Consider the following 12,119-nt stretch of genomic DNA (forward strand, 5'->3'; position numbering starts at 1 on the left):
TAGATTGAAAGATACCTAGAGAATTCTAGACATAGACTTATGGTGATCCTGCATTCACCCTCTCCAGTGACTTGTTGCCACTGTCTCCTCAAGGCACAGTCTTCAAGAAAGCTGAAGCTTGTGCTCAGTGCGATGGCCAAAATCCCATGGACTTGGGTGACAAAACATTCAACGGCTTCCAGATTGTTATTCATTTTGTATCACACTAATGGTTCTCCTCTTAACGGTCTTTCCAGGAAACAACGTCATTTTTATGTTATTGTAATTATCTCAGACACAATGACTGAGAGAAACTAAAACCAGCATTGTTAATAACTGATTGCAAGGTCTTATTTGCTAGCGATCTTAAATCACATACAGAAAAAAACTGAAGGGGATGACCAAGTTTTATCAAATTCAAAACATTACAGAAAACTGACCTCTCTGTGAAAGGGAGCAGAGAGCATAAATGATGGCTATTTATAAGTAAGAAATAAAAATGGCAAAGATTCGGGTCACGCCACTTTTATACTTTCAGATCTCTGTTCATTCAGTGCACGGTGTCAGATTTTCACAGCTGGGAAATCAGTGAGGAGCCCTGTCGTCATTTTTAGCACCGATGCCTAAGTGAAGTGAGTCCACGGGGCAACTCCATTATTTGAACCAAGAGGAACATGAGTGGGGAAAAGCGGTTTTCTGCCATCGCGGGAGAAAACAAGCCCCGGGGCCGCGTCTTGGGAGCTCGCTCGCCGGCTTCCCGAGGGAGTGGCGTGCGGGGCTCCGCCAGCTGCGAGGGCAGCGGCCCCCGGGCGGCAGGTAGGCGCCCCCGGCCGGGCCGGGCGACGGGAGGCCGCCAGCTCCTCGCCGGCAGCCGCGGCCGCCCGGACGCGCCCCTGGGCCGCGCTTCCTGGGGCTCCCCGCGGCGCGGCGCCGGCGGGCGGAGCGGGGGGGCGGGCGGAGCGGCGGAGGCGGGCGGAGGGGCGCCCACCTGCCCCCGGCCGGCCACAGTCCCCGGTGCGGCGGGGCGGGCGGCGGCGATGAAGGGCCCGCGGGCGGCCGCGATGTTCGGGGCGGGCCGGTACAGCATCCCGCGGCCCGTCACGAGGAACCTGGAGGACCTGGACTCGGTGCAGAGCGTCCTGCTGCACAGGTCGGTACCGGCGGCGGGCACGGGGACGGGGACGGGGACAGGGAGGGAGCTCACGTCCCGGGCTCGGCAGGCTCCGGCGCCCCTCGCCTTCGCCTTTTGTTGCCAAGGCAGGCAGCAGCACGGGCCGCGGCACCTTCCCCTCAGCCTCTCCGGGCTCGGGCCGCCCCGGTGCTCGGCTCTCCCCCATGGGGCCGCCGCCGCGGCCGCACGCAGGTGAGGGGAGCCTGCCTAAGGTGCCTCGGAGAGGTGCTGGCACCCCGCCAGGGCTCCACCGAGCTGCGGCACTGAGTAGGGGTTTTCACGCGGGTAGGAGAGCGACTTGACAGAAACTCTGCTGGATCGGTTCCTCGAGCGCTTTGAGTCCTCCTTTAAGGAGAGAAGAAAAAGATCTGCACTCGCACGCAAATCCCAGATGGGCGATCCTTAAGTGAGTGTGCAGGAGAAGCGCTGCCTGAGAAGAAACTTCCTTTTTCCCTGCCTTCACCATCCCTAACAGGCAATTCTCCGCGGAACCTCACCACAGAGAAACCTTGCCAATAAGGCCGTGTCCAGGAGGCCAGAACAGGACTTTCCAAGCCACCCTCGCTGCCATCTTTGCGCTGGCTGAGGGCTGCTTAGCTGCACACGGCAAGCACCGTCCCATTCAGCAGTGCCCAACATCAGCTCAGCTGCAGTTCTGCCCCTTTCCTTAAGTATTCTCTCTGCTGCATTGATTGATTTCCTACTGTAAAGAAAAAGTGCACTTTCTCTCAGTGCCAGCTCCAAAGAGATATTGCTGTGGGAACTAACAGCTAATTAAGAGCTCAACTTCTCCCCAGCTGAAAGCACCAAACTGAATAGTTGCTTAAAATCCGTTTCTGTGAGCGCTCAGGATGAAAACTGATTGCAGCAAGGAGGGCACTCTGGGACCAGCCTGTGTAGCAGCCCGTGCTGCTCCCTGACGTTGCTTTATCTATAAGCAAAAAATGTGCCTGCGTGTTACCAGGGGGTCCTCTGGTATTTGAAATACTGGGAATGCATTTGTTAGTGACTTAACGAAAAATGTTTTGCTTCAAAGTCGGATTAAAAACATGCTGCCCCCTGGTACTGCTTGCATGTATACTTTCAGTGTAATGAGGTACATTTTTGTACTTGAAACAATTTGATGTAGTCTGATTGCAAATAACTTTATTCCATGCTTGACATGCCTGCTATGTGTAGCAGGTGATCCTACAAAAGCCTGTGGATTTCATGCGAAGCAAAAACAGTAGGAAAAATCCTATTTGAAATTACAGCTGTATTTCATGTTGGTGGGAACTCTTAGCCCTCTAAGATTCTTTTCTGAAAGAATGAGATAGGTTAGGTTGAACTGGTGTTCCTGAATTCTTCGTGGCCATCTTCTCTTGTTTCTACGTTCTTCTTCTGAAATACTATTTACAATCCATTTTGACAATTGCACAGACAGAAGATGATAGAGGGGCTTTAAAAAGATAAAGAACAGTCAATTTTATTTATTCAGCACTAGTTTGTTTTCCTATAAAATGTAAATTCTTTTGGTCACAAAGGTAGTCTTCACTCTCTATGTAGTCTGTTGAAATGTAAATATCCCAATTAAATGACAGTCCAGTATCCCTGTTCAATTCATGCCGCCTTGCTGTGGATGGTCTCTGTGTACTAATGTCAGAAAAGCTGTGAACAGAAGATTTTGTAATCACAGTCTTATTCATGTAATCTTGTATAAACCTTACTGTAATCGCAAAACCTTATTTGTTAAGAAAAGCCTTTGAAAAGTGCCTTTGCCTCTGAAGTAAAGAAAGATTTTGTTGGTGGAGGGAAAAGCTGTACTCTTGTCATTAATCTTGAACAAAGAGGAACTTTTTCCTGTCTCGTTTTTGCTGATGCTGTGCACCGAGTAAATAAAAAGTCAATAGGACTCAATAACTATAAGAACTGGAATGGGCAATCCAGTTTTACCGACAGTTTTTCTTCAGATGTTTGAGTAAAGGAGGTGTTAACCTCAAGAAACTTAAACAAAGATGAAAATGTTGTCCTCTTAGTATTGTCCATCTTATCTATAATACATCATGGTATGTCTGTCCAGTTGTCAATAGAGTCTTCTCGGAAATATTAACTGATTTGAAAACTAGCAGAAAGGAAAGAATTAAGCCACAGTAAGTTATTTAGGCCTTATTTATTTATCAATAAAGAAGAGCTGTAATTGAAGTATGGAAAAGGAGGGGGGAAAGCAAAGGGACACTTAAAATGCCATTGATAAAACCAGCAATTGGAAGAAAGATTCAGCTGTGTGGTCCAGGCACATCCAGTGGAATTTTTCTCACAGTATTACTATGAACTGGTTTAGCCTGCACTGTACGAAAAACAAAACCAAAAACCAGACAGCTGTGAGATGCAGTCACCAGAGGATTGTCCCAGTGTGCAGCGCTGTTCAGGTAGTACAACTGTGAGTTCTGTTCCTCACCCCGCCCCGGCATTTAGTGGGGAAAGTGCCCCTGAAGAGGACGGGGAGGTTGCTGACAAAGCAGTGACCTGGATAGTAATACCCAGTAATTCGTGGACAGTGCGTTGGCACCTCACAGGCATAAACCAGACACTCCTAAGTATCAGGCAGAGTTTCCTTATAGCAGAGGGAGCTGTAATTTGCTCCTGTATACCAGAGGCATAACGCCGTCCCTGTTTTCAGCCCTCTGTTGAAGACAGCATGGCCACATCCGTGATTCAGGTCCAGCACACCTTCTGAATGCGAATCAGTGAAATCAATGTGACATTGACAGTGAACTGTGGGTCCTGGTAAAACTGCGAAAATTGCGCCTAACTATGCAAAACTAAACAGAGCAAGTTAGAGTAATCATAAACACAAATCCTGACTTTCCCTGTGCTCTTACAGCTAACTGCTAAAAGAGACTACAACTCCAGCTTCGTTTCTTCATCAGGTTGAAAAAATCAGTTGCCAATGTGTAAAAATGTTAGTAGTTTAAATTTTGAGGTACATGGACAGTGTTTGGGGAGGAGTCGAGAAGTAACCATGCAACAGTACCAGAATTGAGCTGCATGCTCATTGTTTCTCTCCTTTTTTAGAAAGGAGTATATCTCATTGGTATGTCCTATGCACTGTCCTCTTTTACTGTCTACAGCCAAGCATATGTGTAGATATCAAGATAGACTTATTTTTAAAGCACAATACCTCCTGAAGCAGGTTAAGCCAAAAAGAAGCAAGGAACTCTTGTTCTGAAATGAATTTCCACACATGGGAGTTAGTTCCTTGCAGGAACAGTGAATCAGAAAAACCTTTAGGCAAAAATGTTTTTTAATTATCCACTTTTAAATGTTCATTAACCAGCTGTCCAGTAAGGTTGAGTAGTGGTATTGGTGCCAATGACGGCCATGGCGAATTTTTACCATTTGCTTATTAATATCAGCAACGTAGCGTAGGAGGCTCAGGGGTTCCTTAGTGAGAAGTATCAGCTCAACTACTTGGACTAAGTGTAAAGGGTCTTCAGAAGACAAAGTATTTCAAATCTTTTCCTAATATTTATGCACAAGAAATTATGAGAAGCTTTCTTCTTACGGATCGTGTGGGAAAATCTGTGTCTCTGCTAAAATAAAATCCTGCTGTGTGTGATACGTCCTTCAATCTTTAATTGTTCCCACAGCAGCAAAATTCCACACTGATTTCAGAAAAATACTGAGGTGATTCCCAACTAGCAGTAGACTAAAATCTTCCATTATCCTTTCCTTCATGATACGGTTATCCCTATAAAATAGCAAGTAGTGTAAGACTGCCTTCTCATTTTTGGAGAGCCTGTATTTCTCACTTATTGAGCAAACAACTGGAAACAATTAACCAACTCTTGAACTCAGTGAAATTTAACATAACTAACAGGACCATCTGGCATAGACTATCACTTCTCTCCAGAAACACTTCAGTGTGCTGCCATTCACTGTATTAAAAGTGCTTGCAAATATACGTGGAATTAGGGTGGGTGGGACTGTGTATTTCACCTACCTCTATTAAAATTTTAACTCCTGCAGTATTCCTTTTAGAAAATACCAACTCATCAGGTGCTTTGGGAAATGCTGCTTATGCAGACGATTTTGTTTTTACAAAGTAAATTGCTTGGGAAATTGGGTACTTTTAAAATATTTTTTCCACCTGTTTTTCTGGAAGCAATAGAAAGTATGAAAGTTGATGCATAGCTTGCATTCTGGCAATTGGAAACAAATACGTGAATTTTTAAGAATCATCTACCATGCATGGATTATATTCTTTGTGTAGAGTGTTTTTTGCCAGTTCAGATAGAGGAAAAAAATTATCTACCATATCTTGTCCTAAACTGAATGAAACTGTACTGGAACAAATTTACTTTTTTTTTTTTTCTTTAGGTAGGGAATATTTCCATCTCTTCCTTTGGATAGATACACGTTGTTAAAATCCACACAACAGTGATATATCTTTGAAATGAGCTCTTGTACAGGCACTTTGTGAGGTGCCACAAGATTTAAGATTCATGTCTCCAACTGCTCTGGTTGAAGCCTTAATCGTGGGGATACAAGTCCAAAACACTCGTCTGTTAATTCACTTGAAATCACATTTATTAATGAACATTTCCCTAAGACAGTTTCAAACACAGGAATTTCATATCAGAATTCTGCGACTCTTGCAAAATGCTCCAGCATTATAAAACCTCACTGCTGAAGCTGTGCAAATATCCCACTGAGCAAAGATTAAATCCAACACATTTAAAATGTTCCAACAATTATTCTCCATCCTTTTCCTTATTTACCATGTGCATCCTGATAGGTTTACTGACATAGCTACACAGCAAGTCGTCTGCAGGGCTGCCACAGGTCTTGCTTCTCATGCATGTGAATAATCTAAGTTCTGAAAATTGAGTAGGGTTTGGGTTTTGGGGGGGGGTTCCTCTTTTTACTGTGTATGATTTTGCATTTATGGCCTGCATTGACTGCACTAAGGGGCCAAACCACCTAGCTTGTTTGGCTCTGCCTCATGTCCTTGCCCTTCCTCCCTAATTTAGCCACTGTCCTGACTAGCCTACGGAGGAGTAATCTTAGTTTCTCATGACTCTTTAAGGGAGCGTAATAGAGCATAACGTAGCGCATGGGGGCATTCTGCTGCTAGTCCCTTGATGAAAATTACGATCTAATTCAGGTTTCGTTCCCCAAATCAGGTTTTGATTATAAGCAGTGCTTCGGGGCTCACCCCAGGACTATATGAGTTCCATCAATAGCCTCTTTTATGGGACCGTGGCTGGGGCCTCGCCATCTAAGGGCTGAGCAGTCTGTTCTCCATTATGTTTTCCACACTTACCCGCCGAAAGACTTTCAAGAGACTACTGAGACTCAGATGGTGCTTTCGAGGAAGCGGGGCGGGGGGAGGTTGGGCACTCCAACGAGCTGCTCCTCCGGCAAGCCATAGAGGGCAAGGGAGGAGATCTCTGTGCCGAGCCCTGCGCTACGGCCGCCCTTAACTCGCGGCGCTTCAGAGCGCTGCGGGGCCGCCGAGGGCTCCCCGCCGCCTCAGGGCCTCAGAGGCGGCGCCGCGACCGTTAACGACCGTTAACGCTCCGCGCGCGCCGCCAGCTTCCCGCGTCTCCATGGCTCCGGGCCACGGGCCGCCAATAGGAGGGCGCGGTGCTCGTCACGTGTGGGACAGGGGTTGCTGCGGCTGTCATGGCGTCCGGGGGGGACGGCGGGAGCGGAGCCGGGGCTGCTGCTGCTGTTGCTGCTGATGCTGCTGCGGGCGCGGAGCCGCTGCAGGGTGAAGGCGTTGGGCGCGCGGAGGGCGGCGGTGGCGGCAGCGGCTCCGGCTCCGGCTCCGGCTCGTGCGCCTCCTCCCTGTCCGCGAGCTCCGAGTAAGGGCGGGTTGGCGGCGGCTCGGGGCTCGGAGGGTCGCGGGTTCGAGACCCGGCCGCTGCGGGGCTTTTGAAGCGGGTCTTGCTGTAGGGTGTCGCTGATCGCGGGGCGGCGCTTTGCCTGGCGTTGAAGTTTTTTTGTTTGGTTGGGTTTTGTTTTTGTTTTTCTTGCTTCGGTTTTAAAGCGACGGTTCCTCCCTGGCCCCTCAGTTCAGACGCGTATTTCCAGTTCTAATTTACGGTGCTTTGTCTGGGATGTTGTTTTCGTTACGCGAGAAGGAAAAAAGAAAGTTTTAGTGGGAGAGCTTTGAAGTGTGTTTAAATATACTTTGTTTTGCGATTATACCACCCACCTAGCTCAGAGAAACAAAGCTGTAGGAGGTACAGCCGTGTAACTCTGTGCCTCTGTTTATAAGCCGCAGCTCAACGGTGACGCGTTTCTGCCTGAAGCCGTGCATCTTTTTGGTTTTGTGTGCTTTTCTTTTCCAAGGGTTTCACCTAAAATATCATCTTCCTGTCATTCTTAACATGTTCTGAAGACGAAGCTGTGGTCCAGTTCTCCACGCCGAACACAACATACAATACTCCTGTATACGCTGAAATGCATTGTTTCTGTCACTGCACCATAGAACCGTGAGGCCTTAATTTTAGGTCCAGCAGTTCCTCCAGATGGCATATATACACCTGTAATACTCCAGCCTTCTGCGTTCAGAAACAAGAGGGGGTTAGGATGGGATCTGTAGTGAAAAAGGAGTATGGTTTTGCCAAGTTGCAGGTACAAAGGTAGGTTTGGGAGGTATTTTGAGGTAATGGCATTCCTTCCTCTACAGATGAGCTGTATGTGGTTTTATAATCAGCCAGGTTTGGTTACATTAAAGAAAGAAAAGTTGTTAAAAGTTAGTAATGTCCAGAATAAACTTCTGATGGTTGAACTGATTGATAGTGCTCAATAGTACCACAAATGTGGACAAAACAAAAGTGCGCTGAGGAGCACCGATGAGAGGGCAGAAATAAGGGTGATAGGAGTGCCTGACATACGCAGTTGTGAAAGCAGTGTTTTGGTTTTTTTCAATAATTTTGTCTATTTTAAGAATTTAACATTTGCTGTCATTTTTGCTACTTACTTGTGATGGACCAGAGCCCCTCTAGGCAGCCGTAGCTGTGAAGATGGCAGCTTTGTGTATGCCACACTGGTGCCTTAGTCCAAGGCTCTGCTTTGTCCTCGCTTAGCCAAATGCTGGGGAAACTAAAGATAATGATCTTCTGCAGAGTATCATATGGGTGGATTTTAACCATGCAGTGCAGTAAAATATTTAAACCTTGATTTGTTATCTTCGTTAATTGCTTTAAAACAAGGCTCATAGATATTACTGCTTATGAGTTTCTTTGGGTGAAGTCTTCTCTTGCGTCAAAATCAGAACTCAGTTCCTTCATTTCTAGTAAATATGTACGTCTTGCCATGCGTGTATGACTTCAATTTGCATAGCTGTTCAGACATTCATTCCAAAGATGAAATGCCTGTGTGGGACTATTGAAACTGTTCTTAGAGGTACGCAGGTCTTCCAGGTTGTTACATCTCTAATGGAAGCTTTCAGACCTGTACAGAAGCTCAGTTTATTGTGTGCTTGTTCTGGCACAAGGCAAGAGTGCTGGAAATGAGATTTTATTTATTTATTTGTTTGTTTGTTTGTTGCTTGTTTGAAGTAATTGTGAAATTGTAGCATTAGGTAAAATAAATAAACAAACCTGTTATCCTACGTACACATTTCTTGTTTCAGACTTTCCTATTTTTAGGTGCCTGTAGGGATCTCTATTTGGAAAGTCATAGTTCCTTTTTAGTGTGCCTTAGTGACAATGTCTTGAAGGAAAATAGTTCGTGTCCTTACAACGCCTTTTCTATTGGCTTTGGGCTTATTCCCATGGAACAACTTTGTTTTCTTCCTTGACAAGCCTTCAATCTGCTTCTGTTTGAGTGGACCAAGTGTGACTCTCCTACACATCCCTTTTTTTTTTTTTTTCTTGGACTATCGAATAAAATAGATGACAAAGGTGAAGAATGTCAGTGTACGAACTGATATCCAAGTTGAAATTTTGATGTCTACCCCAAAGAAATGCTGTCACGGGTGTTTCTGCTTTGTTGATTTCTGATGTTCCCTTCATGAACCTTGTGTTTCCCAGTTTTGCTTACATGTGCCAGAATGCACTAGTACTTTTAAAAAAAAAAAACAAAACAAGTGAAATGCTGTCATGTTATTTCTTAAATAGCACCTTTTGCAATGTAGATCAGATAAGGGTCTGTCCACAAAAGCCATTAGGTGTTGCTATCATTCTGATACTTCCATGAGTATTTTACTCAAGACTTGAAGTAAGAGCTTGCAGACAATACAATCTCTGATTTACTCAAGGCTATAATGGCATCAGGAGTAGCCAAATTATCACAGGAGGTGGCTTTTCTTCAAGAGAAAGTGCATGATGAGTATTCCTGTCTGCAGCATCCTTACACATCTTTAAGTCTCTGGAGTTCCAGGAAGAGAGTGTTATCAGCGTGGGTTTTTTGTATTCTTTTTTTCCAGCAAGATCTTCCCTCTGAGCCCTTAAAGACGCTGTGATGCAGTGTCCATGTGTAATGTTCTCTGCTCAGCTAAGTTTTGAAGCTGTATCATTAATCCATGTATTCAAATTAATGCTGGATTCAAATTATGTGGTAATACTAGTTTTAAACCAAGCTTGCTTCCTTTATTCAGTAAAATTAGCTAGTTCTAGTACAGAATGTATGAACGTACATTAACTTTACACAATGAATGGTATTAATTATTATGTGGGTCTCCATTCCAGTTTTTCCTTGTTTGATTTTTATCTGTGCAGTCTCAGATTTGTAGAAAGGGAGATGTGGCTGTCGTCAAGTCAGTCCGTGCTGTTTTCCAGGGGCAGGGAGATTGAGCTGGTCTTGTCTGTTGGTGAAAATCTTCCATGCAGAATATCCCAGATGTTCTTACACAGACTGCTAATGCTGATTCTTGGTGTGTCTGTGAGATCAAAAAGCTCTCTAATACTTAGCTTTAACGTTTTGGTAAATTAAAACAGTGATCGCTCTCCCCGTTTTGACTGTTGTGATCCTCACGCTCCTCATGTACTAGTGCTCTGTGGTTCGTCTTGGAGTGGGGGAGTTGACAATTTGGCCTGTTGCCTCTTCAGCTATCTTTTTTTCCTCAACCAAAAGAGCATGATTTCCTCCAGTCTCCTTCCATTTAAAACGTGTTTATAAACTACTTGTTACTTGTTTCTGTGCTCTTGTTGCAGTTATTACATCTTTCTTAAACTGTTTGATCCAAAACTGGACGCAGTTGACACGTCGCCATTGCCAAATTAGGACAAAAATTTTCTCTGCCTTGTCGATGGTGCTCCTGCTAACACATCCTGCACTTGCCTTGCCTCGCCTTTGCAGCAGCTTGATGCTAGTGGCTTAGTGATCCGCTCCAGCTGCTAGAACTTTCTGTAGCAGCGCTGCCTATTTACTTGTTTGTTCTGTGTTTTTGTGTGTGAGTTTGAGTATACTATTTTAAACACATCTTAAAAAGTGTTATCTGGGTTTCATCTTTTTTTTTTGTTTTGTTATATTAAGATTTTAAAATGTTGTTATTTTCTTTAAATGACCTTGCAGTACAAGTCTTTTAAGTGTGTAAGGGGAAAAATAACGGGAGAGAACTAATAGGGTGTGTTTCTTTTTCTCAAAGACAAAGCCCCATCATGCCCATGAATATAACTACTAATTAAAACTTGTAACACTTTTGCTTGCTTGCTTTCAGAAAAGACAGCGCTTTTTGCAGTGACTATTTTCCTGTAAGGCATTTGAAGAATCAATTTTAGTATCTGGGAGGAATGTCTTTCCTTCCTATATCCATAATTTGTCCTGGAAGAGCTCTTGTCTTCATGGCAAACTTCAAGTTGCTAAGCTTTCAATACTCAAGAGGCAACATCGTTTTTTTGCCTTGCACTCTCTGTATTCCCCTCCCCACTTGGAAGTAAGCAGATGTCACTTGCATAGCAGTCATCCTTATCAGAGCTATCACTGATCGTTCTTCTTTCTTTCCCAGTGACCTTGAGCCTGAATGGTTGGATGGTGTCCAGAAAAATGGGGAATTATTTTATTTAGAAATGAGTGAAAGTGAAGAGGAAACTTTACTTCAGAACACCTGTCCAGAAATACCAGCAGTGAATCATGTCAGGTTTCGTGAAAATGAAGCTGAAGTTATTCAGGAGGGATCACGAAAAGAAAGAAAGTATGAACTGAAGAAATTGACAAAAATATTAAAAAAGAAGAATCTTTTACCAAAGCATTCTGGTAAGAAAGGGAGTGGAAGCTGTAACGTGCACTCCGCTGGTCCTACTTCCATACTGAAACACCAATCCACTCAGAAAACGGGTGTCACTGTTCAGCAAAAATACAAAGATATATATGTTTATGTAAATCCCAGAAAACTGTACGGTGCTGGAGAAGATGAGCAGCACAGGCTTCTGGAGGCCTTGGTAGGGATAGTACATCAGACATCATGGAGCAGCAGAAGAGCGGAAAAACAAGGCAAGAAGGATAAAGTCATCAGAGGAATTAGTGAAGAGAAGCTTGTAGTGCATGGCTTGGTGCCAGGTAGTTCAGCAATGAAAACGGGTCAAATACTGATTGGTAAGTAATCAAATAAATGCACTCTTCTTTAAAATAAAGTTTGTTTGTTTTTTTTGAGAGGCAGCTGACTTGAATATTCCCGAGATGTAAGTATAATTACAAGAATTATTTTGTTAATTCTTGTTAATTCTTTAAATAAATATCACTGCGTTGGATGTTTTATTACCTATTCAATTTTAGTATATTAGTGGTTTCAAGAATATGTGATGTAAACCAGGAGGTGTTAATACAGCAAGGAGATGGCCGTCCTTTTAGCCCACAAGGAGTGAGCAGCTTGAATTTAAGAAAAACAAATACTTCTGCCCATGTTTAATTTAATGCAGAATTTACTCAGTAGGTAAGTGGGACTGTGGAAAAACTTTAGTACACCAAATACTGTATTTTGTATTTATTCTTTTCTACCACCCCTCTTAGATAAGATGCTTTACTGAATATCCGT

General features: G+C 44.2%; 1 protein-coding gene and 1 long non-coding RNA gene across 11 annotated transcripts in view; one reads left to right on the top strand and one right to left on the bottom strand.

Annotated features, from left to right (window-relative positions):
• The window catches only part of LOC136790683 (uncharacterized), a 387,684-nt gene extending 380,991 nt beyond the window's left edge, over window positions 1-6,693 (bottom strand). For all 7 annotated transcript variants that reach the window (XR_010831092.1, XR_010831095.1, XR_010831093.1 and 4 more), the window contains exon 1: window positions 6,456-6,693. This is a non-coding gene — a long non-coding RNA (uncharacterized lncRNA). The remainder of the gene's footprint in view (window positions 1-6,455) is intronic.
• INTU (inturned planar cell polarity protein) overlaps window positions 639-12,119 on the top strand; it is a 49,288-nt gene continuing 37,807 nt past the window's right edge. For 2 of the 4 annotated variants that reach the window (XM_048078130.2, XM_066995972.1), the window contains exons 1-2: window positions 639-1,129; window positions 11,094-11,680. In XM_048078130.2, the coding sequence (XP_047934087.2) occupies window positions 654-1,129; window positions 11,094-11,680 (1,063 nt within the window). In that variant the 5' untranslated portion in view covers window positions 639-653. Of the gene's footprint in view, window positions 1,130-6,755; window positions 7,000-7,030; window positions 7,783-11,093; window positions 11,681-12,119 lie in introns of those variants that run through there. The other 2 variants (XM_013191334.3, XM_013191331.3) reach the window with 2 other exon arrangements.

Source organism: Anser cygnoides, chromosome 4, assembly GCF_040182565.1.
Source record: "Anser cygnoides isolate HZ-2024a breed goose chromosome 4, Taihu_goose_T2T_genome, whole genome shotgun sequence".
NCBI lineage: Eukaryota > Metazoa > Chordata > Aves > Anseriformes > Anatidae > Anser > Anser cygnoides.